At 47.9% G+C, this 27,921-nt stretch overlaps 1 protein-coding gene across 1 annotated transcript in view; it reads right to left on the minus strand.

The window, feature by feature from the left end:
• Window positions 1-27,921, minus strand: part of PRPF6 (pre-mRNA processing factor 6) — a 48,343-nt gene that overhangs the window by 16,934 nt on the left and 3,488 nt on the right. The window contains exons 3-11 of the mRNA XM_043553373.1: window positions 27,666-27,784; window positions 23,385-23,463; window positions 22,511-22,687; window positions 22,124-22,279; window positions 13,241-13,335; window positions 12,620-12,776; window positions 11,404-11,566; window positions 6,774-6,892; window positions 5,601-5,819 (exon numbers count right to left, since the gene is read on the minus strand). Of these exons, the coding sequence (XP_043409308.1) occupies window positions 5,601-5,819; window positions 6,774-6,892; window positions 11,404-11,566; window positions 12,620-12,776; window positions 13,241-13,335; window positions 22,124-22,279; window positions 22,511-22,687; window positions 23,385-23,463; window positions 27,666-27,784 (1,284 nt within the window). The remainder of the gene's footprint in view (window positions 1-5,600; window positions 5,820-6,773; window positions 6,893-11,403; window positions 11,567-12,619; window positions 12,777-13,240; window positions 13,336-22,123; window positions 22,280-22,510; window positions 22,688-23,384; window positions 23,464-27,665; window positions 27,785-27,921) is intronic.

The raw sequence follows: 27,921 nt of genomic DNA on the forward strand, positions 1-27,921 counted from the left end.
TGCCGACAGCTCGGAGCCTGCAGCCTGTTTTAGATTCTGTGTCTCCCTCTCGCTGACCCTCCCCTGTTCATGCTCTGTCTCTCTCTGTCTCAAAAATAAATAAAACGTTAAAAAAAAATTAAAAAAAAAAAAATAGAGGAGAGAAGGAGAACCAGCAAAGGAGGGGAAGTGGCACCAGCAGGACGAAAGGAAAAGCATGTGAGTACATGCAGACGCTGTTCGAGGGCATGGCTGGTGGAGCCAGGCCTGTCGCAGAGGCTCCTGAGGTGTCCAGCGGGGCCCGGGGTCAGGGCCGGGACTGGGTTCCACAAAGAAGGGGAAGTAGGAAGTAAGAAGGCAAGGAGAAAACCCGTTCGGCAGAGTCTGGTGCTCAGTAAATGGTGACTTTGCTCAGAGGGCAAAACCCCTCAGCCGTAACACGCTTCGCAGGACACCACAAAGACACGTTTTATGTGCTAGGCTTAAAAAGACCAGGCAAGACTCGTGTGCTTTCAGATCCCTGCATCACATTCAAACAGAAGCAAATAGCAGCAAAACACAAATTTTGAGGAAAGCTTATTTCTTATTTAATTTTAAATGTTTACTTATTTTTGAGAGAGAAAGAGAGAAAGAGCATGAGCAGGGGAGGGGCAGAGGGGCAGACGGGAGAGAGAGGACCCCAAGCAGGCTCCACGCGGCCAGCACAGAGCCCAACACGGGGCTCCGACACACAAACCTGAGCTGAAATCAAGAGTCTGACGCTTAACTGACTGAGCCACCCAGGTGCCCCAAATTTTGAGGAAAATTTTAAAAACTTCTAGCTCGTGCTGTGTATTTTTCTGCACAAAGCCAGTGTCTTAATGGAGGGTTTACAGGAAGCTGGTCTGAGAACCAGCAAGGAGACAGGACACCTACCATCCCCTCCTGCAGTAATCCTTCCTGACAAGATGGAAACACAGGCTGGCAGAAGAAACGGGACTCACTGTGGCCAAGCCAGTGTGCCTCAAAAGGGGGGGGTTAGGAATGGTAATTGACGTGCGTGGGCTTTTCCGGGGGCACAGGGCGCTCGCCTCCACTCTGTGCAAAACGGGGCTCCAGGGAGACCGAGAAGGCAGAGAGCTGGAGCAGGTAAGGCCTGCCAGGTGCACAGTCAGCCTCCAAAAAGCCCTCAGAGAGCCAGAGAAGCTGCTGACTGAGCCGGAACCCCCCTGCCCCCGCTCCTGAGACAACGAGAAATCCAGACAACACCTGTGAAGCAGCCGTTGTCAAGCCACTGGACACGGGTAACAAAGGGCTGTGAGGACTGAGACGCAGAAGCAGTCAAGGGGAGCCCCATGTTAGCCCAGCTCACCGCCTGGAGAGTTTCCAGGCCGCAGAACAGGGAGGGGGACCCAGGTGGGAACGCTGGAGGAGGCGGTGCTGAGCCCTAGAAGATGAAGAAGCATACAGTACACAGGATCAAGCACAAGAGAAGACAAGTGCAGTGGAGAGACAACCCTGGCGATGTGCTCTGCAGAGAGCCACCTGGGGGTCTTCACTGAGCACCAAACAAAGCATGAGTGTTTGAAAAGAACCATCCACAATGGTTCGAGCACTCCTCAGAGCTCACATGGGGCCAGGAACAGTGCCTCTTTCCATGGCCAGACTGGAAACCCCCAAGAGACACAGGTCACTGGGCACAGTGCACAGAGAGGTCTCACCTCCACAGGGGGATTAGCCCTGAACTGTCCCAAAACCACTACTGCTGGGGTCCAACCTAGCAAAGCATTGAAGCAAGGTCCAAAGGACCAAAGCACCAGCTGGTCCAGTAGGAAAGCCTAGGGGACGTACAGGAATGCAAAACTGCCCAGCACCCAGCAAGGGGAAATTCACGGTATCTGGCAACAAGTTGAACATTACCAGCCACGCAAAGAAATAAGAATATGCAACTTGTAACGAGAGGATTAACAAATCTATCAAAATTAATCCCAAATGGACAAAGACATCAGAGTTAGGAGACAAGGGCACTAAAACAGTCGTTATATTGAGTCTGTGTGTCCAAAACACCAGCACAAGGGTGTCTGGGTGGCTCTGTTGGTTGAGCGTCCAACTCTTGCTTTCAGCTCAGATCATGATCAAGCCCTGCACTGGGCTCTGCACTGAATGTAGAGCCTGCTTGGGATTCTCTCTGTCCCTCTCTGCCCCTCCTCCACTCGTATATACACTCTCTCTTAAAAAAAAAAAAAAAAAGGTTGTACAGATGTGAAAGACATTTTTTTTTTAATGTTTCTTTATTTCTGAGAGACAGAGCGTGAGTGGGGGAGGGGCACAGAGAGAGGGAGACACAGAATCCGAAGCAGGCTCCAGACTCTGAGCTGTCAGCACAGAGCCCGATGCGGGGCTCGAACTCACAAACCGCGAGATCATGACCTGACCCGAAGTCGGTCACTCAACCAACTGAGCCACCCAGGCACCCCGAAAGACATTTTTAAAAGACCAAAATTAAATTCACAGAAATGAAAACTACAAGATCTGAAGTGGAAAATCCCCTAGATGAGATAAACAGCAGATCAGATGTTACAGAAGAACAAACTTTGAGGACAAAGCCATACAAGTTATCCAAAACGAAATGGAAAGAAAAGAAGAAAAGTTCTTTAAAATATAACTAAGGCACCAATGAGCTACAGAGCTAACACCACACTCAACAGGAAAACCTAGATACTTCCCCCTAAGATCAGAAGGAAGACAAAGATGTTGGTTCTCCCCACTTCTAGTCAACATTTCACTAGAGGTTCTAATCAGGGCAATTAGACAAGAAATAAAAGGTATCCAGAAGGGGGAAAAAAAAGAAGTAAAATTGTATAAGCAGATGGCATGATCTAGCATACCGAAAACCCTACAGAACCCATTAAATCTATTACAATTTAATAAATGATTTCAGCAAGGTCACACAAGCTCAATATTCAGAAGTCTACTGTATTTCTATACACAAATAATGAACCACCTGAAAATGACACGAAAATTCCACTTACAATAGCATCAAAAATAACAACATATTTGGAATAAAACAAAGTGCAATACTAGTACACTGACATTGCTGAAAAAGCTGAAGACCTAAATCAATGCAAAGACACCCCATGTTCATGGATCAGAAGACTTAATACTGTCAGGATGCCAACAGTCCCCAAGGCAATCTGCCGGTCCCATGACATCCCTATCAAAATCCCAGCTGGTCCAAGTTTCTTTTATTTTTTTTTAATTTTTTTTTTTAATGTTTTTATTTATTTTTGAGAGAGAGAGAGAGACAGAGCATGAGCAGGGGAGGGGCAGAGAGAGAGGGAGACACAGAATCCGAAGCAGGCTCCAGGCTCCGAGCTGTCAGCACAGAGCCCGACACGGGGCTCGAACTCACGGACTGCGAGATCATGATCTGAGCTGAAGTCAGACGCTTAACCGACTGAGCCACCCAGGCGCCCCCCCCCCCAAGTTTCTCTTTTGCAGGAACTGACAAGCTGATCCTAAAATTCATATGGAAACACAAAGAATCAAGCACACCTAAAATAATCTTGTAGACGACAAAGGACACTTTGTCACTTCCTGATTTCAAAGCTTTCTACAAAGCTACAGCCATCCGAATACCACAGGGCTAGCATAAAGACATACAGTCCAAGGACTAGGACTGAGTTCAGAAATAAACTCTTACACCGATGACCACTGGCCATGCACGTGGAGAATGAAGTTAAAGCCTTCCCTCACACCACACCCAAAAACGAACTCAAATGGATCATAAATCTAAATGTAAGAGCTACAACAGGGGCACCTGGATGGCTCAGTCGGTTAAGCATCCGACTTCAGCTTAGGTCACAGCTTCTAAGTTTGAGCCCCACATCAGGCTCTGTGAGGAGAGTTCAGAGCCTGGAGTCTGCTTCAGATTCTGGGTCTCCCTCTCTCGCTGTCCCTCCCCCTCCCCCACTCACGTGCGCACGTGCACGCTCTCTCAAAAACAAACAAACATTAAAAAAAACTTAAGTCATTAATTGTTTTAAAAAGAAAGAGAAGATAATATGTATGAAGAAACAAAGCTAAAGATGACAAATTCCTTATGGGAAATAACACACAAGAGAAGACAGTAAAGTTGTATCTCGAAAGTACTGCGGAACAAGATTGTCAACCTAAATTCTATACCAAGGGAAAACAGCTTTCAAAAACAGATCAAATACAGTTTCCAGACACGTAAAAACTGGAAGAATTTACATAAGAAACTGTTACAGCCCTTCAGGCAGAAGGAAGAAGACACAAGTTGGAAACGTGGGTCTCCACGGGTCTCCACAAAGGAAGGAGGCATCGAAAAGTAACAACGTGGCTAAAAACACCAAGGAAATAAAGGGGCTGAATCTCAACGGTTGAATTTTAGAGGGACATGTGAGACCTTGCAGCCAGGATTTTAAAAAAAAAGGAAAAAAAAAAAAATGCCCAAACACAGAGAGGCCACATGGCATGACACCCACACAGGGCAGAGGTACTGATCAAAAGGGGATCCCTGGGAACAGGGCAGCACCCCTCGAGGCCACCTCCTCAGGAGGGGAGAGGCCCCCGGGCGGACAACTGGACCTATAAGCAGACCTGTGGCAGCAGGAACACAAGAAGGAAGAGGCGGGAGGCCTGAGGCCACCTTCCCACCTTCTAATGCCAAGGGCAGTAGGCGAAACAAGAGGGCCGCCTGCATAGGGCCCTTGGTGGGGAGCAGATGGTGGTCAAGAAGCACTCCCCGCCCCAGGCTGACTCCACTACAGGCAGGGCCCCCAGGAGACGGGGAGTCCTTGCCCACAGAGCTCACGTGGTGAAAGTGGAAGGCAGGAGAGGTCGCCCATCCTGGAAGCCGGGTCAGAAGATCTTCAGAGACTTCACCAGCCCCAGGCCTACCGTTCTCTTTACATCGTATTATTTCTCCTCGAAAAGTGGTACTATTCACTAGTGTCCGTGTGCAGAAAGTTCTTCAGAGTATCCAACCCACAGGTGTCCTTCAGGGTGTCAACTCTATAAAAACTAAGGAAAAGCCACACATGCCTGCTTTCCTGCCAGCGTGACGACCCTCAGTTAGCATCCACCAGCCCCTACCCTATGAGAGACTCCAACGTGGTTTTTTTTTTAAGTTTATTTATTTATTTTGAGAGAGAGAGAAAACACATGCAAGCGGGAGAGGGGCAAGGTGGGGGGAGAGAGAGACAGAGAGAGAGAGAAAGAAAATCCCAAACAGGCTCCACACTTTCACCACAGAGCCCAAGGCAGGGCTTGAACTCACGAACCATGAGATCATGACCTGAGCAGAAACCAAGAGTCAGACCTTGGTTTGACTGACTAAGCCACCCAGGCACCCCCCAACATGCATTTTTATTTGTATTTATTTTTTTAATGTTTATTTATTTTTGAAAGAGAGAGAGAGCAGGGGAGGGGCAGAGAGAGAGGGGTTCAGAGGATCCGATACAGGCTCTAAGCTGTCAGCACAGAGCCCGACGCGGGGCTCGAACTCACGAACCATGAGATCATGACCTGAGCCACCTAGACGCCCCCCAACGTACGTGTTTAAAGCAGACACCGAGACACAGCTGCTTACGGAGGAGAGTCCTACCTGCTGACCTCACCTGGATCCATTGTTCGCGGTTGATCTCCACACCGTTAGCCCGCAGCGAGGTGATGGCTCGGTCAATGATCTTCTCCACCATCTGCGTGTTGCCATTGGCTTCCTCCAGCTTGGCAGCCGTGATCCAGATGTGCCGGTCTGTAGGGATGTTCTCCCGGGCCTTATTTAAGACCTTGCGGGCATTTTCATAGGTCTCTAGCCTTGCCAGAGCAAGCCAGAGCTGTGGGGAGACAACACCAGCAAACAAGAGGACAGCATTCAGCGCAACCCACCAGGTCAAACGTTGAGCCAACCTTAACAGGCCGCAGCACTTGCACAAACTTCTTTCTAACAGCTCTCAAGGATCCTTTAAACAGGGCCCATGAACATATACAGCAACATTTTTCACCTGATCTGATTAACCGTGCAGTTCTGCTTCTGACTTATTTAGTGACTCTGGTGAACACGAGAAGTCGACAGATTCTCAGTCAAACATTTCAAACACCAGTTAAATGTACACACTGTGCCCGACTCATTCCAGGTGTGGCACAGAAGATGAGCAGGACGCGACTGCGGACTTCACAAAGGACACCCGGCTGTTCAGCCTTCTGGGGTTCTCACATCCTGGCTGTTCATTCTGCAGCATTTCATCACCAAAGATGTGTAGGGCTCTATTTACTTTTACATAAATGAAGATTAATTTTGCTTGCAGAATTTCACAATACCCCTTAGGATAATTAAGGACATGTTGGATATCATAAAACCAACACTAAAAATCATTGCACAGAATGCTGTGAACCAGAATGTTTCAAACTAAAGAAACCCAACTAGTTTGAGGCAACGAACCTCTCATGCTGGGCTGAGAGAAAGACGCCATTAGTATTTTCTACCACCCTCCACTGTGCAGGTCCCATTTACAAACTCTGAGCTGAACAAGAAGGACAGGCCCTTGCAAAAGAGTGCTCAAAACAGAATTCTCTGTAGGGGCCGGAGGCGAGCTAAGATTCCATTCTGCACTTCCATTAGGAGCACGAGTGACCACGGCCAGGCTGGCCATTCTGCCCAGCAGCCATGTTACGAGGTGGCCTCGTATGATTTCACCCCGCCTTACGGCCCCAGAAATCACAGCTCGATGCTCAGCCGATGCCACTTCCAGACGCTGCACTTGGACTCAGGCAGAGCCTGCCAGACTCACCTCCACGCTGGTGGGGCAGCACTCCACAGCTCGGCTGAGCATGATTCTAGCATCTTCAGGCTCTTCCAGTTCAACGGCCGCCTTCCACAAGCGAACCGAGTTTGGAACATGTTCAAGGGCTGAGAAAGGTCAGGCAAGAAATCAGGTCACGGAAAAGCAGAAGCAGAAGCAGGATGCTTGTGTCACAAAGAGCGCTGCCACCAGCAGGGCCAAAAGATCCCTCCCTTGGTGGCCAGGATCGCGGAGCAGCCCTTTATGTGGGTCCTCTCGAGTCTGGGGCAGATACAGCCAAGCCCAGGGCAGAACATCTTCAATCGCAAGCAAGGCCAGGACACAGCAGACAACTGAGGGAGGCACAGGGAGCTGTGTGCCATCTCTGCTCCCACTCAGGCCTGAAAACCAATGTTAAGAACCACAAGAAGGCAATCACCCACGTGCGAAGGGCTGGCCGGGCGGGTCGCACGTGAGTGAGTGTGCAGAAATCGGGGGAAAGAAAAGAGAAGTGGCCCTGGGATACACATCTCCCCAGGCTGGTGTGCATCTGAGGGCCAGCTGGGTGTGGGCTCCTTCTTGGCCCCTGAGGAGCGCTGTGCGCTGACGCAGACAGACTGGTTCTGCAGCAGGTGGGCTCCTTTGGTGGCCCACGGCAGCCAGCATATGGAGTGACATCAGAGAAGGGGGTCGGACTCCCAGAAGAGGCTACAACTTTGTGCAGTCCAGAAACTTCCAAACCTCTGTTTAAGCAACAGAACCCTTTCTTCATACACAATTTACCAAAAAGTCCAAATCAGAAGGCAGACCAACACAGAGCCCTGCAGCGTGAGTACTAGGGGAGGGTGAGGCCAGGCCCTCCGGGAGGCCCCCGGCAGGGGTGGGCTGACGGAGAACAGCACAGCTCAGGTCACTAGCCAGGAAAGCACAGCACTTCTGAGGCAGCTCTCTGATTTCATCTGAAATCAGGGCACAGACCGGGGCCTTCTGGGGGCACCCGGATGAAGCCAGGTTTCATCACCAGCAGATGAACTGGCAGGTCTCCCTGCCAATGGAGCTGAGCCTCCCTCACCAGCAGAAGCAATTGGCAGGCCTCCTCTTCAGGGGACGTGCCGCCCCCACCCAATCCACGGGGCTGCGTACCAGCGCCACGGAGCAGGATCACAGAGGGCCATTCGGAGTTCACGGAATCCCTCCCAAGGGTGGCTTGACGATGCCCACTGCTGAGCTGAGTCCCCTCACCCGGAACCATTCCCTAGCCAGCCCCTGGATTGGGCCAACACCCTGGACCCATTCCATTGGGAGCGGCAGGGACTGGTTCTCTCTGGGTTGGAAGTGCCTTCCCTGACTACAGAGCCCTTCCAGCACCACACATCCACCGCATACTCAAGAAACCGATTTCACAGAGAAAAACGTGCAGCAAAGGGCTCAGACTGCGGGATCCCTTGGCCTTACCACATCCCCATCATTTGCAGCAAAGGCCTAGCAGAACAATGGGACACTAGTGAGCATTTCGAACGTGGCTGGGAGAAACACCCCGAAGCAACAGGCCTCAACATCATGGGATGCAACCGCCTACACGGGTGCTTCTCACGCAGCCAAAACGCACAGGTCCAGGAAGAAGCAGTGACATCCAAGCAGCTCCCCAGACTACAGGTCACAACCCACTGGGAAAGCTTGGTTCCCACCTGTGAACTCTGCAGGAGGCCTCAGGGCCACAGCTCTACCACACTGAAAGATGAGCCCTCTGAGGCCAGTGCACCAGCCCTGGCTGGAGAGGGGAACTCTCACCCCCAAGGGGAGACTGAGTGGCACTGTGTACTGCGGAAGGACAACCCATGACCAGAGCCCAGAGAGTGCTAAGGCCTGGCTTAGGATTTCCACTTCCAAAGTTAGTTAATGGAAGCGTGGCAGCCCAAGAAAGCAAGACCGCTGAGGACCTAGCCACTTCAGGAGTTCACAGTTTGAGTCCCCGGTCCAGGAAAGGACCCTGACCAGGTAAGGTGCTAGCAGAGGGCACAAGCAGTGGAGGAAGAAAGTCCTATCCTCCAGCCAAGTGACCAGCCAGAAACACGAGGACACGCAAGTACACCCCTGCAGGCACACGTTAGCTACTTTGCCCCTGCTTCCCTTCTCTGCATTATACTGCAGATCAGGGGAAGTAAACTTCGTCATTCAGTCTCTAGCATCTGGAACTTTCCAGTGGGACTGAACTCACAGGGTCGTTACCTTCACCAAGAGATGGGTACGACGCCCAGGGCTGGTGTGTGTCCACTTTTGGGGAAGACAGTGGGAACTCCTCCACCGCGGTCTCGTCAGCAGCCCGGAGCGCTAAAGCTAAAGCCAGCTGTTGCTGGCCGGTTCGGCTCTTGCCAGAGCTCTTCCCAGAGGCCAGCTACCATGTTGAGAGGCTGCAGCCAGCCGGTATACAAGGGGCAGCCTAGGTAGGAAAAGAGCACCCTGGAATAGACACGCCCGCAAGCAGAAGACGGGATCACACAGAGGCCAACATGGTCTCCAGCCATGGCCCTGCAGGGAGGACACTCAGGTGCTATCCCTCTGCTCACAGTGACCCGACAGTGACTGCCGCTGGAGGCTGCCGTGATTTGTGCACCAAAATATACGGTTTCAGGGTAAAATAACTCCACTTTGATGACTGTATTAATCGCAGAGTAACATAGACCTTCACGTCTATCATAGTGAGCCGAGTTGACAGGAGGCAGCCAATGGCCTAGCCTCAGGCCCACGTGTTGCCCTTATACAGACAAGGACACCAGCTCAAAGGTCTAATACCACGCTCAAGGTCACTCAGGTGTCAGACTAGCATTCCAAGTTCAAATCCTCCCAACAACGGACTAAGAGGTCAGCTGCATTCAACTGAGACCCAGAGCTCCCATGCCAGCAACTAAGGGCTGGAGAGGTGTCCTAAGTCACTGATGGAAGTAGCTGTCACCTTGATTCTCACCAAGAGCTAACTGAAGCGGCACCCAGCTCTGCCCCAGGCATCTGAAAAAAGAATGCTGTTCTTGGAAATACTCTGAGGCCAGGGGCAGGCCAGGACCAAGAGCAGGGACTAGGGGCAGAGGCCAGCTTGGGGACTCCATGTTCTTTCTACCTTAGCACAGCTCTCTGAGAGAAGCAGAGGCAGGAGAGCCATCGCTCTAGAGATCCAGCACAGCTTGGAAAAGCCATCAGTCAACACTGCTCTGCAGGCCCCACCTCCATGCCCGCTCCCCTCTCCGAATCTGAAGCCAGATGGAAATGAATCCAGGTAATGTGGTGGTGAAAAGGAGTGGCCACAAAGACATTTTGACCATTCATCATGAGTTGTGGCAGGCGAGATTCAGTAGAGCTTTCCTAAATAAATAATGCTAATTACCCACAGTTTAATATGTTTGTCATTAAAGAACTCATTTTCTGGCTAAAAAAAGACAAGCTGATTTCTATAAACCAAGACAGGTGCTAACTTTCTGCTCCTGGCCTCATTTTAAAAGACTGGCTGAGCACTTAACGGGTCGTAGGGCTGCAATCAAGAACCAGACCCAAGAGAGGAAAACACGCATGAATACACACAGGCACAAGGGGGACTCTGCCCGGCCTCAATCAAACACAGAGAACAAAACAGTCAGAAACTGTGTGAGAACACTCGCATGGCCTGAGGTCACACACCTCTTAACATCTCATTCAAACACCCACCTTAAAAACAAGAGCTGGGAACCTCTCACCGAACACTGCCCTCAATTCTACAAAACATACCTCGTTTTCCCCACACCACCAATTCAAGTAGAGTTATGCCACTGACACAGGTTTACTCCAGACCAGCCCTCTCATGCGTATCTGCTCTGGAACAGAGACCAGAAGCAGCATCCACTTCACAGGCTGTGCAGGGAGAAACACGGCTCTTAACGCGAGCTCTGCAACAACAGTTCACCACACAGGCTCCATCTGGGCAGTGACTCCCGGGTGGGGACAGCCTCCTCGCCATACAAACCATTCGCTGTGACAGGAGCCGATGGCACATGCCACCCTTCTTGAAGCACCAGGCGAGAAGACAGGTGCTATCCCGTGACCCAGCAAGGGTTTCAGGAGACAGAAAGGACCCCATTAACACACAGCTCTGCTGTGACCACCCAGTTGGTCCAGCCTTAAAACCATGACACGCTACCTGTCACAGCGTCAGGTTCCTGACAGTGGAGAAGACGGGCACCCCAAAGCCTGCCCTGGGCTGGCCCGGCTTGCCCCCCACAGACACCACCACATCAAGCCCCAAGAAGCAGGTTCCGAATGAGCACTGTTCTTACAGATGGGAAAACCTGGGCCACAGCGTGACTGCTTACCGTGCTCGAGGTCACACAACGGGAAAAGGCAGGTGTGGGATATAAACCCGAGTGCCTCATCCAGAGTGGAAACTACCCCCCGATCCAAGAGGGTCCAAGAGCAGAGGCAACCCAGCCCAGAAAAAGGCCTGAAAACATCACCCATTCCCTAACCGTTTCCACCAAAAGCCTGAGCAAAGCAGTGAAGAGTCTGCTCTCCGAGCGAGAACACGGGCACCAGGAGTGGAGAAGGTGACGCCTGCCTCACGTGGGTCACAGCCCCAGATGCATCCGCTGGTGACGGCAGCCCCAGGGAGGCTCACCTTTGCGAAGAACCCGCTTCTTGGCGCGAATGTCTGTTTCCAGCTCCGCTGCTCTGATGTAAATCCTGACAGACTGAGGGAGGTGACGGACAGCTTGGGCCACCACAGCTTTGGCTGTGTCCCCAGGCTGCAGCCTGGCTGCTTCTAGCCAGACATCTTCACTCTGTGAGGCAAAACAAAACAACAGAAGTGTCCGTGCAGGCAGTAAGCTGAGGCAGAGCAGCAGGCGACTCCGAAAGCCTCAGGAACAGGAGGGGCTGGGCTCATCAGACCCATGGCCCCAGGTTTTACAATCAAACCTAAGTCCGTGAGCTTGGTCTCAAACACGCCTGCACCGGGGGCCCTGTAATGCCAACACTTGGGAATGTCGCTACAGCACCTCTGTGTCCAAGTCAGGGAAACACACAACACTATGAGAGACGAACAGTCTGCCCTTTGGGATGATGAGTCAATCGACAGACGAAATGGAGACGTATCAGCATGTGGCTGTGGGATTGCCTGGGAAGTTCTAATTTATGCCTGATGTCCTGTGTTAAGGGTTCAGAGAGGGTATCTTTCACTGCCAAGGGCACCCCATCTGCACAATAAATGTATGGTGCGTTAGAGGGTCTCAAAGGACTTTTTAAAGCTTGTATAGTCTCCCCACCTCTCAAAAAAGTACTGGAGGGGCGCCTGGGTGGCGCAGTCGGTTAAGCGCCCGACTTCAGCCAGGTCACGATCTCGCGGTCCATGAGTTCGAGCCCCGCGTCGGGCTCTGGGCTGATGGCTCAGAGCCTGGAGCCTGTTTCCGATTCTGTGTCTCCCTCTCTCTCTGCCCCTCCCCCGTTCATTAAATAAATAAATAAATAATAAAAATAAAACCAAAAAAGTACTGGAATAGTCTCCTAAGAGTGAGAATTCATCTTTATGCCTCTTATATTAGGTGGGGTGGAAAAGCTGACCAATTCAGCTGTCTGGTTAAGGTTATCCTGCCATTAAACTAACCGCAGATGAGCCTTAAGCTCTAAGTGAAAATAAGCAGGAAAAAGCCCTTTCACACTTTTTGCCTCCTCCCCCTGGCCTGTCCAGCTGTGTGGAGTCTCGACACCAAGAGGCAGGCAGGTTCATTCTACCTCAAGTCTACCTCTCACAGACGCCCCGCGTGCTACAGACACTGAGGGTCCCTCCGCGGCTGGCATCGTGCAGCCTTCCAGGAAAACCCTAGCCCGCGCCTTACCTTGGGGCACATCTCCGTCCCCTTCATAATGAGGTTTCGTGCTACTTGCAGCTTCCCGGTGACTTCTTCCAGGCGGGCGGATGCAATCCAGGCTGGTGGGTGGTGAGGGTTTGTCTCCCGCACAGACTTGAGGAGCAGCCGTGCCTTCTTGATGTCACTGCAAGGGTCAGAAGGCACACGGGGTCAGGCCGAGGGGATGCCCAGGCCCAGAACGAAGACGCCAGTGCAGGAACTGTCAAATCTGATGTCCCAAGGGGCAAAACCCGCTCAAAGCTCTGACCAGCACCCTTCTGAGACGGCTGCGGAGCACCCGTGCAAACAGGCTATAAGACTGTAAGACCTCTCCAGGCGCCAGGCAGGCACTGAGCTTGAGGGTCCTCGTGTGGGACACAGTTAGCAAGGTGCCTTCTAGTTCAGCACGCCCACCAATTTTGAATATTATTTGTAACATATTTCATATCCACGACATACTTAACCGTACAGATAAACATCAACCTATTTCACCACACGTTTTTTAGAATGTCCACGTCCTATTTTGGCTGCATACTTTTCAAATAAAATCTAAAACACTCTAGGCAACCTGAGTCCCACTCCTTCCCACCAGTTCCACAGAGCACTCACTTGATGTCCCCTCCGTGGGTCGGAATCATGGAGTTTAAATCCGTCAGATAGCCTTTGGGGTCAACCACAGTCTGCCCACTCACTGAGTCAGACACCTGCAAGGCAGGACAAGTCAAACAGGAACTGGAGGGGAGTGAAAGACGCCAAAACAAAGTACCCAGAAGCCCCAGGACCCCTCCCACAATCCTGACCACCAGTGAATACGGACACTATAAAGGTAGAAAAACAACACTAATTCAAAACAACAGTTTGTGATGATCACACATATATATATAAAACAGAGTTATAAAAAAAAAAAAATCATAAAAGCCCCAAGGGGAAAAAAACCTAGCTAAACATAAGGTCTACCTATGAATGAGTAAAACCTAGAAATTATAAAGTAAAAAGATTATTTCAATAACTTTCCTTAAATTAGCAAATAGCAGTTCATTATACAATTCTCTCTGTGCACCTTAAAATTACCATGATAAACAGTAACAACAACAACAACAACAACAAAAAAGAAATGTGGACAGAGGGTCCTAAGTGAATTCAGCAAGACAAGAGAAAGAGGAAAGTGGTCTAGACTGGAATGGAAAAGATAAGGCTCTGTTTGCAGATGACTGTGTATGTAGAAAACCCAAAGAATCAACATAAAAATCCCCAGACCTAATAAGCAATTATAGCAAGGGTGTAGGATACAAGGTTGCATACAAAAGTCAATCACTTTCCCATATATCAGCAGTGAACAAAAGGAATCTGAAATTAAAAACAAAGTATCGGGTGCCTGGGTGGCTCAGTCTATTAAGCTTCTGACTTTGGCTCTCATGGTTCCTGAGCTCGAGCCCTGCTTGGGGTGAGCACGAGCCTCGCTTCAGGTGAGCCCCACTTCTCTCTCTTTCTCTTTCTCTCTGCCCCTCACTCACTTGTGCCCTCTCTCTCTCTCAAAAAAAAAAAAAAAAAAAAAAAGCTAAAAATATATTTTTTTTAATTCTAAAAAAACAAAACAAAAAAGTATCATCTACTCTCCATGTTCCTGAAAAAAAGACTTAATATCATTAAGATATCAGTTAGTTCTTCCCACCTTGATCTATAGATTCAATGCAATCGCAATCAAAATCCCAACCAGTTATTCCATGGGTATCAACACATTGATTCTAATGCTTATGTAGAAAGACAAAGGCCTGCAGTGGCCGACACAATATTGAAGCAGAAGAAAGAGGTCAGAGGGCTGATACTACCCAACTTTCAGACTCACTGCAAAGCCACAGTAACCAAGACAGTGTGTACTGTCGAAAACATGGACAAATGGATCAGTGGTAGAGAACAGGGCCCAGGGGGCTAGTTCAGTCCGTAGAGCATGGGACTCTTGATCTCAGGGCTGTTGAGTTCAAGCCACATGTCGGGTGTGGAGCTTACTTTGGGGCGGGGGTGGGGGGCGAGCACAGAGCCCAGAAATACAGTCAACTGATCTTTGACAGAGGAGCAAAGGCAACATAAAGGAGCAAGAACAGTCTCCTCAACAAATGGCACTAAACCCACTGGACATCCACATGCAAAGAAATGAATCTAGACACAGACTCTATACCCCTCACAAAAATTAATTCAAAATGGAATACAAACCTAAATAGAAAACACGAAACTATAAAACTCTTACATGGTAGCATAGGAGAAAATGTAGATGATCTGGGGCTTGGTGAGGACTTTTTAGACACAACACCAAAGGCACCATCCATGAAAGAACTGATAAATTAGACTTCCTTATATTAAAAAATTTCTGTCTGTGAAAGGCATTGTCTGGCACAAAAACAGACACTCAGATCAATGGAACAGAATAGAGAACCCAGAAATGGACCCACAAACGTATGGCCAACTGATCTTTGACAAAGCAGGAAAGAATATCCCACGGAATAAAGACAGTCTCTTCAGCAAGTGGTGCTGGGAAAACTGGACAGCGACATACAGAAGAATGAACCTGGACCGCTTTCTTACACCAGACACAAAACTAAACTCTAAATGGATGAAAGACCTAAATGAAGCCATCAGAATCCTCGAGGAGAAAGCAGGCAAAAACCTCTTTGATCTTGGCCACAGCAACTTCTTACTCAACACGTCTCCGGAGGCAAGGGAAACAAAAGCAAAAATGAACTACTGGGACCTCATCAAAATGAAAAGCTTCTGCACAGCGAAGGAAACAATCAGCAAAACTAAACGGCAACCGAAGGAATGGGAGAAGATATTTGCAATTGCAAATGACATATCAGATAAAGAGTTAGTATCCAAAACCTATAAAGAACTTATCAAACTCAACACCCAAAACACAAATAATCCAGTGGAGAAATGGGCAAAAGACATGAACAGACACTTCTCCAAAGAAGACATCCAGATGGCCAACAGACACATGAGAAGATGCTCAACGTCATTCATCACCAGGGAAATACAAATCAAAACCGCAATGAGATACCACCTCACCCCTGTCAGAATGACTAACGTTAACAACTCAGGCAACAACAGATGTTGGCGAGGATGCAGAGAAAGGGGATCTCTCTTGCACTGCTGGTGGGAATGCAAGCTGGTGCAGCCACTCTGGAAAACAGTGTGGCGGTTCCTGAAAAAATAAAAAACAGAACTACCCTACGACCCAGCAACTGCACTACTAGGTATTTATCCAAGGGATACAGCTGTGCTATTTTTAAGGGACAATGCACCCTAATGTTTATAGCAGCACTATCGACAACAGCCCAAGTATGGAAAGAGCCCAAATGTCCATCAATGGATGAATGGATAAAGACATGGTGTATATATGCAATGGAGTATTACTCGGCAATCAAAAAGAATGAAATCTTGCCATTCGCAACTACGTGGATGGAACTGGAGGGTATTATGCTAAGCAAAATCAGTCAGAGAAAGACAAAAATCATATGACTTCACTCACATGAGGACTTTAAGAGAAAAAACAGATGAACATAAGGGAGGGAAACAAAAATAATATAGAAACAGGGAGGGGGACAAAACAGAAGAGACTCACAAATATGGAGAACAAACTGAGGGTTACCGGGGGGGTATGGGAGGGGGGATGGGCTAAATGGGTCAGGGGCACTAAGGAATCTAGTCCTGAAATCATTGTTGCACTAGATGCTAACTTGGATGTAAATTTTAAAAATAAATTTAATAAAAAGGCATTGTCAAGGGAATAAAAAAACAAGCCGCAGACTGGGAACAGATACTCAAAAAGACAAATCTGATAAAGGACGTGTATCCAAAACATAGAAAGAACAATTGAAACTCAATAATCTGAAAAGAATCCAATTAAAAACTGGGCCAAAGACCCTAACAGACCCTTCACCAAAGATATACAGATGACAAACATAAATATGAAAAGATGCTCCACATCATATGTCACCAGAGAAAAATGCAAATGAAAACAAGATACTGCTACACACCTCTTAGAACGAGCAATTTCCAGAACACTGACACCACACGCCGGTGAGGGTGTGGGGCGGCGGGAGCTCTCATTCGCTGCCGGCGGGCATGCCAAACGGTGCGGCCACTTTGGGAGACAGTTCGTTGGTCTCTTACAAAACTAAACATATTCTTACCATATAATCCAATAGTCACACTTTTTGGTATTTACCCAGAGTTAAAAAATTACACGTACACACACACAAAACTGCACACGAACGTTTACAGCAGCTTTATTCAAAACTGCCAAAACTGGGGCGCCTGGGTGGCTCAGTCGGTTAAGCGGCCGACTTCGGCTCAGGTCATGATCTCGCGGTCCGTGAGTTCAAGCCCCGCGTCGAGCTCTGTGCTGACAGCTCAGAGCCTGGAGCCTGCTTCGGATTCTGTGTCTCCCTCTCTCTGACCCTCCCCTGTTCATGCTGTGTCTCTCCCTGTCTCAAAAATAAACGTTAAAAAAAAATTAAAACAAAACAAAACAAAACAAAAAAAACTGCCAAAACTTAGACGCAACCAAGATGTCCTTCAGTAGATGATGGATAAAATAGATCCAGAAAACGAGCAGTGCTCAGTGACAGAAAGAAATGAGCTGTGAAGCCATGAAAGGACATAAAGAAGCACACTTGAAATTAATGTAACATTGTGTGTCAGCTACACTGCAATTAAAAGCATTTTTTAAAAAGAAATAGCCACTAAGCATGCAAAGAGATGCCAAATCTTATTACAATTAAAGCTAACGTGAGGGGTGCCTGGGTGGCTTGGTGGCTCAGTTGGTGCGATGCCCGACACTGGCTCAGGTCATGACCTCACATGAGTCAAGCCCCACATCAAGCTTGCTGCTGTCAGCGTAGAGCCCGCTTCAGATCTTCTGTCCCCCTCCCTCTGCCCCTCCCTCGCTTGTACTCTCACTCCCAAAAATAAATAAAACATCAAAAAAATGTTTTTAAGCTAATGTGAATTAAAAAAAACAACAGAAAGGACATGGAAGAAATTTAAATGCATGTTACTTTTTAATTTTTTTTTTTTCAACGTTTATTTATTTTTGGGACAGAGAGAGACAGAGCATGAACGGGGGAGGGGCAGAGAGAGAGGGAGACACAGAATCGGAAACAGGCTCCAGGCTCTGAGCCGTCAGCCCAGAGCCCGATGCGGGGCTCGAACTCACGGACCGCGAGATCGTGACCTGGCTGAAGTCGGACGCTTAACCGACTGCGCCACCCAGGCGCCCCTAAATGCATGTTACTAACTGAAAGAAGCCAATCTGAGAAAGCTACGCACTGAATGGTTCCAATCATATGGCATTCTGGAAAAGGCAGAACTAGGAAGACAGTAAAAAGTTCAGTGATTGCTAGAGGTGGAGAGGCAGGGAGGGACGAGCTGGCAGAGCTTATCAGGGGAATTTTTATATCTCTTAAAAGGCAGTGAACCTCTTTTTAGTGATATAATAACTGACCCTTGAACAACATGGCTGAATTACATGGGTCTACATGGATTTTCTTCAATACAGGATAATACTGTAAATGTATTTTCTCTTACGACTTTCTAAATAATGTTTTTTTCTTGAGCTCCCTTTATTGTGAGGATACAGTTCATGATACATACAATGTAGAAAATAGGCGTTAATCAACAGTTAGTGATCAGTAAGGCTTCCAGTCAACAATAGGCTTTAGCAGTTAAGTTTCTGGGGAGTAAAAAGTTACACACGGCTTTCCAATTGAGCAGGGAGTCACTGCCTCTAACCCTTGCGTTGTTCAAGAGTCAACTATGCAATGGTGGATACACGTTACTATACGTTTGTCCGAATCCATAAAATGCACAACACCAAGAGTGAACCCTAATACCAACTACAGGTTTGGATGATGATTTGTAAATGTAGGTTCATTAATTTTAAAGACTGGCCCACTCAGATGGGAATGCTGGCAATAGAAGAGGCTACGCACGTGTGGGGGCAGAGGGCATATGGGAAATCTGTCTTTTTCTCGCAACTCTGGTGTGAATCTAAAACTGCTCTTGAAAAAAACCGGGCAGCTCGTCCTCGGTGCTGTCACTCCCCGGCATCGTGGCCGCCTTCAGACCTCAGGTGAAGCACAGCACCGTCAGAAAGGGAACCAAGAAGTTCATCCAGCACCAGTCAGACCCATGTGTCAAATTAAACTCAACTGGCAGAAACCCAGAGGCACGGAAAATAGAGTGCACAGAAGGTTCAAGGGCCAGATCCTGATGGCCAGCACCGGTTACGGGAGCAACAAGAAAACAAAGCACACGCTCCCCAGTGGCTTCCGGAAGTTCCTCGTCCACGATGTCAAGGAGCTTGAAGCGTTGCTGACGTGCCACAGATCTTACTATGCAGAGACCGCTCACGGGGTCCCTCCAGGAACCACAAAACCACTGTGGAAAGCGCAGCCCCGCCGGCCATGAGACTCACCAATCTCAAGCCAGGCTGTGCAGCAAACAAAATGAACAGACAGCTTATGTGCACGCTGTATTTGTGTCAATAAAACCTTAACACCAAAAAAATGGGTAAAGGACTTGAGTAGACTTTGCTCCAAGGAAAAGACATGAAAAGACATTTCTCCACATGGAAAGACACTCAACATTCATCAGGGAAACACAAATGAAAACCACAGCGACGAGACAGTACTTCACACCTGTTACGACGGCTGTTACCAGGATATCCGAAAATAACAAATGTCCAGGATAGGGAGAAACTGCAACCCTTAGGCAGAGCTGCTCAAAGAAGTAAACAGAGAGTCACCACATGATCCACCAACCCACTTCTGGGTTTATACCCAAAGGAACTCGGAAGCAGGGACTCAAACGGCTACCCGCACACCCGTGTCCGCAGCAGCACGAGTCACAATGGCCGAAAGGTGGAAGCAACCCAAGCGTCTGTCGAAAGAACAGACAAAATGGGATCTATACATACACACGATGGAGTGTTTTTCCGCTTGAAAAAGAAAAGAGGTACCGACACACGCCACAGTCGGGATGAGCCTTGAGAACATCACTCTAATGGAAATGAAGCCAGTCACAAGAGGACAGATGCCGTGCGAATCCACTCACGTGAGGGTACGTGCAAGAGTCAAGTCAAATTCGTAGAGACAGAAAGAAAAGAAGTTAAGAGGGGCTGGAGGTGGAAACTGGGAAATCAGCATCGATGCGGACAGAGCTTCAGTTTGGGAAGGCGAAAAAGTTCTGGAGTCGGGCGGCAGTGACAGTCACATAACAACATGAACGCACTCAACACCACTGTCTGTACACTTAAGTACGGGGGCGCCTGGGGGGCTCAGTCGGTGAAGCGTCCGACTTCGGCTCAGGTCATGATCTCACAGTTTGTGGGTTCGAGTCCCACCTCGGGCTCTGTGCTGATGGCTCAGAGCCTGGAGCCCGCTTCGGATTCTGTGCCTCCCTCTCTCTCTGCCCCTCCCCTGCTCACTCTGTCTCTCTTTCAAAAATAAACATTAAGAAAAATCATTAAAATGGTAAATTTTATCACATGTATTTTACCACAAAAAAGTTACCATAAAGGATTTTTAAGAAATTATTCTGTATTCCATAAAAAACCCTAGAAGAGAAACAAGTCCTGAAGACGCACACAACAGGAATGACGATTTACATCAGAGCAGTGTCGCGGCAAGAGGGAAACGGACAAAGCAGGCGCCAGAAGCAGCACTGACAGCCCTGCTGGGACAGGAGACGCGCGGGAGAAGATGCAGCCGCGCCACCGGCAAGAATGGAAGCGAGACGGAGGCTGGCTGGCCGCAGGGGGTTTGCCTCTCCAGTCGTGACAGTGAGCACAGAGGCGATGCATGCCCCGCCCTCAGCCAGCGCAGCAAGCCTCTGGTCGCGAAAGCTCTGCCTCTGCCGTGGGCTCTCCAATGCCGTGTGCTGGAGAGACGGCTTAGCACTTACGTGAAAAAACCCCGCAAGTCCATTTTAAAGATACACAAACAAGCTCACCGAAGCGTGGTTTGTAACAGCAAAAAAATAAGAATAATAATGAAACCCCACAAAGTCCCTCAAAGATTCAATCACGATACCCATTAACAGTGAACTACTTCCCAATTTATGAAGTGTAGAGTAGGTACACATCCAGGAACATAAAAACGGGTAATTTTTTAGATTTGTAAGCTGATTTGTATCATAAAATACTTGCTCACCAGAAAAAGCTCAAGTACAGTAAAAGTTCCCTGAAAACCTGAAAGTTTCTCACTGCATCCAACAGTCACGGTTGAGATGTTCACTACACTGTTTTGCCACTTCTAGTCACAAGTAGCTCCCGCTGCACAGCCCACGTCATCCACTGGTGGCGTGAGGGTGTAGGCCCGGATGCCTCCTAAGAATGTGCAGGTGCATCCGTGTGAGGCTACACCGTGGAAGGTCATACATGCCACACAGGCAGTCGAGCACGTGAGGATTCTTCTTCCCACATTGTGCATTCTTGTGAATTTACAGTGCTTTCTATCATGCAAAAGTTTATCGTTGGTACGTAATCAAATTGGAAATATATCCCTTCATGGTTTCCGATGTGCATGTCATAATTAGAAAGGTTTTTGCACCTCACCTGGGTTTTCTAGAGCACTGACAAATTTACTCAAGTGCAGGCAGAAAATATGCACATTTAACTTTTTTTATTGAAGTAGAATTACCATACGAAGTATAACAGGTGTAAAATGCTGATTCGACAACTCCATACGTCACCACGATGCAGTCACCCACCGCACAACGCTACCTCGACTTTACTGACGATTCCCTACGTGGTACTTTTCATCATGGTGACTTGTTTTACAATAGGAGGTTTGTACCTCTTAAGCCCCACTTATCTATTTCACCTACCCTCCCTCCTCCCTCTGGCAACCACCAGTTTGTTCTCTGTATAGAAGAGTCTATTTTTTGGTTGGTTGTTTTTTCAATTCCACGTATAAATGAGATCATCTGGTATTTGTCTTTTTCTGTCTGACTTACTTCTTTTAGCGTAGTATCTTCTGAGCCTACCCACGCTGCTGTAAATGACCAGCTCTCCCTCTTTAGTACGGCTGAGTGATATTCCGCTGCGGATATACACCCGCACTTAATTTCCGCATAAAGGTGGAAGGGCCGAGCCGCACTGACAGAGAGCGCGCAGCCTGACATGCGTGCCTTCATTCGGTCTGTCAGGCAGCCCTCTGTCACCCGCGACCACCCTCAGCTCCCCGAGAGGGAACAGGAGCGCCGCGCGGCCCGGCCTCTGCCGCTGGCGCTGACTGCACCACACCTGTGCATGCCCTGTGGGCAGATGCACAGGCCGCCTGGATGCAGGGTCCTGCCAGGACACTACTTCGTCACAGGTCTGCGTATCCTGTGACAAAGCACTTCAAAATACGCACTTTTCACTAACATATGTTAGTTTGATCATCAGAAAGCAATTTCTACATCGTAGGAAGACGCCACGCAACACAGACTCACCTGGCTCAGCCTCATGTCCATCAAAGTATTCCTCGCTTGGCCGATCTTCCTCATGTCCAGCTCACCTGTGCCAGGTGTCATCAATCCAGGTGTCATTCCACCTGGGTATGGGGTGTTCAGCCCACCTGGATAGGGTGTGTTAAGACCTCCAAATTGCTGGGGGAGGAGGGGGAGAGGACAAAAAACACTGGGTTGCATTTTCATGCACAAGAATCCCATCACTCTGAAATCTTTCCAGGGTAGCCTGATATACATGCAGCTATACAGACTCAGCCACAGTTCAGCTTCTGAACCACAGAAGCACTTACTCTAACACCACCCATGGCTCCCACTACTGATCTCTCTAATGAGGCTAAAGACCTAGTCGCCTTCTTTTCAGATGCTCACAGTTTGTCGAGGATCCACTGAAGTATGGTTCTCTCCAGTCTGTAAATGTTTGGCGAAGAAACTGTCGGGAACGGGAGTCAGCTTCTCATAGCGCGGGTTCCGCTGGCGTTTGTTTCTGGCATCACCAACCTCGGGAATGCTCAGCCACTCTTCTTCTGTGACTTCTGCCAACTTCCTCTGGAAACATTCGACCCCCGAAAAACATGAATTCTCTGGTAGACTTTCATGTGCACATGAAAAACTATGTTCTCCCTGACCCCTGGTCCCCAAATCATCATGGTTTAGAAAGAATTTTGATGCAGAAATTATCTACTTCACTCAAAAAATTCAATGTCTTGGATCTACTCTATTTCACTCAAATGTAAATTGTTCTGTCAAAGCCCAGAAGACTGTGTGGAGAACCTTATGCACAAACAGAATTAAAGTTACTAAGAAAATGAGCTCACAAGTCCCATGTTTTTCAGCAGAGGGAGAAAGAACTTTTTCTTTGCACACATACACATAAAATTAAACACTAAAGCAGGGACCGTCTGCTATCACATGAATTTAATAAAGAGCAAGCTGGGGCACCTGGGTGGCTCAGTCAGTTGAGCATTCAACTCTCGATTTTGGCTCAGGTCACGATCCCATGGTTGTGGGATGCAGCCCCGTGTCGGACTCCTCACTGAGCACAGAGCCTGCTTAGGATTTTCTCTCCCCCTCTCTCTCCCCCTCACCTGCTCATGCTCACTCGCTCTCTTTCAAAATAAATAAGTAAATATTTAAAAAGTAAAAAATTAAAAAAGAGCAAGTTAGTAAAGTCTCATCAATCCTACCCCATTCTCCGCTGGGTAACTTAGATGCATGAGAAAGTGCGTGCCACCCATCCACTTACTTTCAGATCTGAGAATTGTTGTTGGATTTTGGGCCGTTCCATTCGGTACTTCTCGATTTCTTCTTTCTCTCTTTGCTCCCTAGGACGTAAAATGTGTGCATCCATTAGAAATACTCGACGTCAGGGCACCTGGGTGGCTCAGTTGGTTAAGCATCCTACTCTTGACTTCAGCTCAGGTCATGATCCCAGGATCATGAGATTGAGGTCTGCATAAGGCTCTGTGATGGGTATGGAGTCTGATTAAGATTCTCTCTCTCCCTCTCCCTCTGCCCCTTCCCCCTCGTTCGCACATGCACACTCTCTCTCAAAAAAAGAGAAATACTGGACGTCAATTCTGAAACGAAATCATTTTACTATTCTTCATTAAGTCACCAAAAGAATAATTCCACACACTCAGCGGCTAAATCAAATATACTTTAAAGTATCAATGGATACATCCATAATTATATTGACCCAATTATTTACCAAATGAAAACAGGCAGAAATTCACTAAAATAAAAGGAAGCTGGGGGTGCCTGGATGATTCGGCTAAGCATCCAACTCTTGATTTCAGCTCAGGTCATGATCCCGTGCGTGGTTCATGAGATCCAACCCCACATCAGGTTTTGCATTGACAGCACAAAGCCTGCTTAGGATTCTCTCTCTCTCTCTCTCTCTCTCTCTCTCTCACTGTCCCTCCCCCATGAGCTCAAGTGCACATGCTCTCTCCCCGCTCTCTCTCTCAAAATAAACTTAAAAAAACGGGACAGGGGCAGGTTATCTTACCCTGATAAAAATACTTGCATTTGAATATGAGTGCATTGACACCTTTAAAATTCTACAAAATCCCAAAGGTAGATCCATCCTGTGAAAACTGAACCACTGTCCTAGTTGCTCACCTGACTCTCAGCCTGTCACTGCTTCCCTCCCTTCCAAGCAGTCAGTGCACCTCTAAAGACAGCTTTCTGCTCCATGTGCCAGAACTAATGGGCTGTCTCATCAATCCGTGCAACTGGCCTTCAGGGACAGAGAGCTACCGGGTTCTGGTGGTTTAGGACCAGGTCTAGGCACTGAGAAGAAATTTATGGGTTACTGTAACAAAGCATCAACCAAGTTAAACAAGAGTTAATGTGACCCACGTAACTAATACTTCCTAACATTGAGATTTACGTTTCCTTCATAAGGTAAAGAGGAAAACACCAGGCACGGGAATGTGTTATGACAAATGACGCGCTTGGAAAAGACCAGCACCTCCCCATAAGCTGGAGACAGTTAGTCCTCATGGCTCCTAATGAAAAGCAACACACATAGGGGAGAAGCTGCCCCCATCAGCTTTTCTGGTCAAACTCATTTTACCTGATTTTAATGCAGCCTCAGGATCCAATTCCCACTCCACAGGGAATACTGTGAGCAGGTTAAGGACACCCGAGGAGATGGGCAGCCACTCCATAACTCACGCCCTGCCACCAAACAACTGATCTCTTCAAAAAGCCAATGGCACAAAAACTTTAAAAAGGCAGGGTAAGGGGACAGACTTAAGAGACAGGAATTGAGGAGTGGTTTTGATTGTATCTTGGTTTGGAAAAGAGCAGTTCTACTATGTTCTGGAGACCAGCAGAAAAATATGCGGGTGCCTGGGTGGCTCAGTTAGTTAAGCGTCCGACTTCAGCTCAGCTCAAGATCTCACAGTTGTTGAGTTTGATCCCCGTGTCAGGCTCTGTGCTTGCCGACAGCTTGGAGCCTGGAGCCTGCTTCGGATTCTGTGTCTCTCCCTCTCTCTGCCCCTCCCCTGCTCACACTCTGTCTCTATCAAAAATAAATAAACATTGGGGCACCTGGGTGGCTCAGTCGGTTGAGCATCTGACTTTAGCTCAGGTAATGGTCTCGCAATTTGTGGGTTTGAGCCCCGCATCGGGCTCTGTGCTAACAAACAGCTCAGAGCCTGCAGCCTGCTTCAGATTCTGTCTCTCTCTCTCTCTCTCTCTCCCCCTCCCCTGCTCATGCTCTCCCTGACTCTCAAAAATGAATAAATGTTAAAAATAATAAGTAAATGAATAAACATTAAAAAACGTTTTTCTTAAGAAAATACGGATATGGGGGCGCCTGGGTGGCGCAGTCGGTTAAGCGTCCGACTTCAGCCAGGTCACGATCTCGCGGTCCGTGAGTTCGAGCCCCGCGTCGGGCTCTGGGCTGATGGCTCGGAGCCTGGAGCCTGTTTCCGATTCTGTGTCTCCCTCTCTCTCTGCCCCTCCCCCGTTCATGCTCTGTCTCTCTCTGTCCCAAAAATAAATAAACGTTGAAAAAAAAATTAAAAAAAAAAAAAAAGAAAATACGGATATGGACTGGCTGTCAGGTAGTCATTGGAATAAAGCTTTGGGGTTCATGCTGCTGGGGGCAATAAAGGTGCTGCACCAGTGCAGAGGATAAACTGACCCTGACACGACCCAGCAAAGACCACCAGCGGATGTGGGAGAAGCAAATGTACAAGCTGTGTAGCCAGGGCTGAGACTACATGAGGGCATGGTTGGCTGCACTGTCCCACTGGTTCGTATCGTAAAAAGTACTCCTAACAGAAGTTTTAAAAGTCAAGCATTTTTCCAAAACCACTTAATGAGATGACTTTCTACACGTATCCATGTCCCCCAGTTTTTGAAGTGAATTCTAGAAGACTGAAATTCAACCTTCTTTAATATGCAAAACCACATATACTTAATTACTAGATGTATATAAAATAACGCACGTCTACGTAATAACAAATAACCAGCGTTACGAAAAGCCCTGAACAACTGTATTTCGCCCTTCCAAAATAAAAACTCTACACACATTATGGGAAGTTACTAAACTGCATGTGTAAGAAGCAATGTTAACTATCACTTTCTGGACTTACAACCAAATATAACCCTTTTATCTATATTGGTCTCACTGTCCCAATATTCTATAACAAAAACACATTCTTTCAGTATTAAAAAAAAATTACAGCTTTCTTATTTGTAACTTGTTTCATTTTTAAAATTTGTTTTACAAATCATAAAAAACTTACAAAACAATATAACTTATTATGGTTTAAAAGATTATGTGTTCACTTTGTTTTAATTTCCCCAGAAACAGGGTCGGGGAATTCAGAAAGCTGCCATATCAAATGGAGACTGAAGTAACATCAACGAACAGATTTGCTAAACCAAAGTTCAGGGCAAGACACCCACCTGAGAACCCACAGAGAAACCACGTCTTCTCTTGAACAGGCCCCCAAGGACAGAGTGCACCTGCTCCCTCCAGGCTCACCGTCACCCATCCCCACCAGCCCAGCCTGACTCCCCACAGTCCCAACGCAGTCCCAGCGCTGTCGTGTGGACCAAGATTCTCAAGCCACAGCCCCTGCCTACAAGGACTTACATATTCATCTCTCATCTTCAGCTAACTTCCAAATTACTTAATAAATATCAACTAACATCACTACACCCCTCTCAAAGACAGTAATCCTGACGTGTGATCAAAACAATCCCTCAAATTCTGTAGATTTCTGGAAAACAATAGAGTTCTTAAGCTCTCCACTCCAGTCCCCAGCCCTAAGACTACGCTCCAACAGCCTGGCACTTATCCAAGTGTGGCTGCCATAAATTAAGATCCAGGTGGCCTCAGAGCTGAGCAGACACGTGCATCTTGCAACTTTTCTCCACATCTGAAGTAAGTCAAAGCAAATATCTCTTTTAAAGTTAGGTAAATACAGGGGCACCTGACTGGCTCAATCAGTGAGCATATGACTCCTGATTTTGGGTGTGAGTTCAAACCCCACGGGTACAGAGATTAGTGCCTGGGTGGCTCAGTCGGTTAAGCATCCAACTTCAGCTCAGGTCATGATCTCACAGTTTGTGGGCTCCAGCTGTGCTGACAGCAGGGAGCCTGGAGCCTGCTTTGGATTCTGTGTCTCCCTCTCTGCCCTTCCTCCACTTGCACTCTCTTTCTCTCAAAAATAAACAAACGTCAAAAAATAAATACAATACAATCTTAATGCAGCACCTGGGAGGCTCAGTTGGTGGAGCGTCCAACTTTGGCTCAGGTCATAATCTCACGGTTCATGGGTCCGAGCCCTGCATTGGGCCCTGCTCTTGACAGTTCAGAGCCTGCCAGGGATTCTCTCTCCCCCCTCTCTCTGTCATTCTCCCAACTCACGCATGCACATTCTCTCTCTCAAAATAAATAAACTATTAAAATAAATAAATAGAATTAAAAGCAAGAGAAAGAAAAAAGGAAGGAGAAAGAGAGTTGGGTAAATACAGTGTAAAGGGCAGAAATTTACATTACCTCCTTTCTTTTCTTCTCTCATCCATCCTTTTATCCAGAGCGGCATAAATAGCATCCGCTTCCTCGTCATCTTTTTCGTAGGGCCCACTGGAGAAGAGGCTCCCAGCATAACCATTAAACTAAGGGCACAACAACATACTTAGAGGGTCAGCTTTACCCCCAACACAATCCCCACAAGCAGAAACAGAGAACACCTCTAGCTGTAAAACGTTTGTTAAACAATTTTTCTCAATCCGACAATCCCAAACTGAGGGAA

Source organism: Prionailurus bengalensis, chromosome A3 (assembly GCF_016509475.1).
Source record: "Prionailurus bengalensis isolate Pbe53 chromosome A3, Fcat_Pben_1.1_paternal_pri, whole genome shotgun sequence".
Classification (NCBI taxonomy): Eukaryota; Metazoa; Chordata; class Mammalia; order Carnivora; family Felidae; genus Prionailurus; species Prionailurus bengalensis.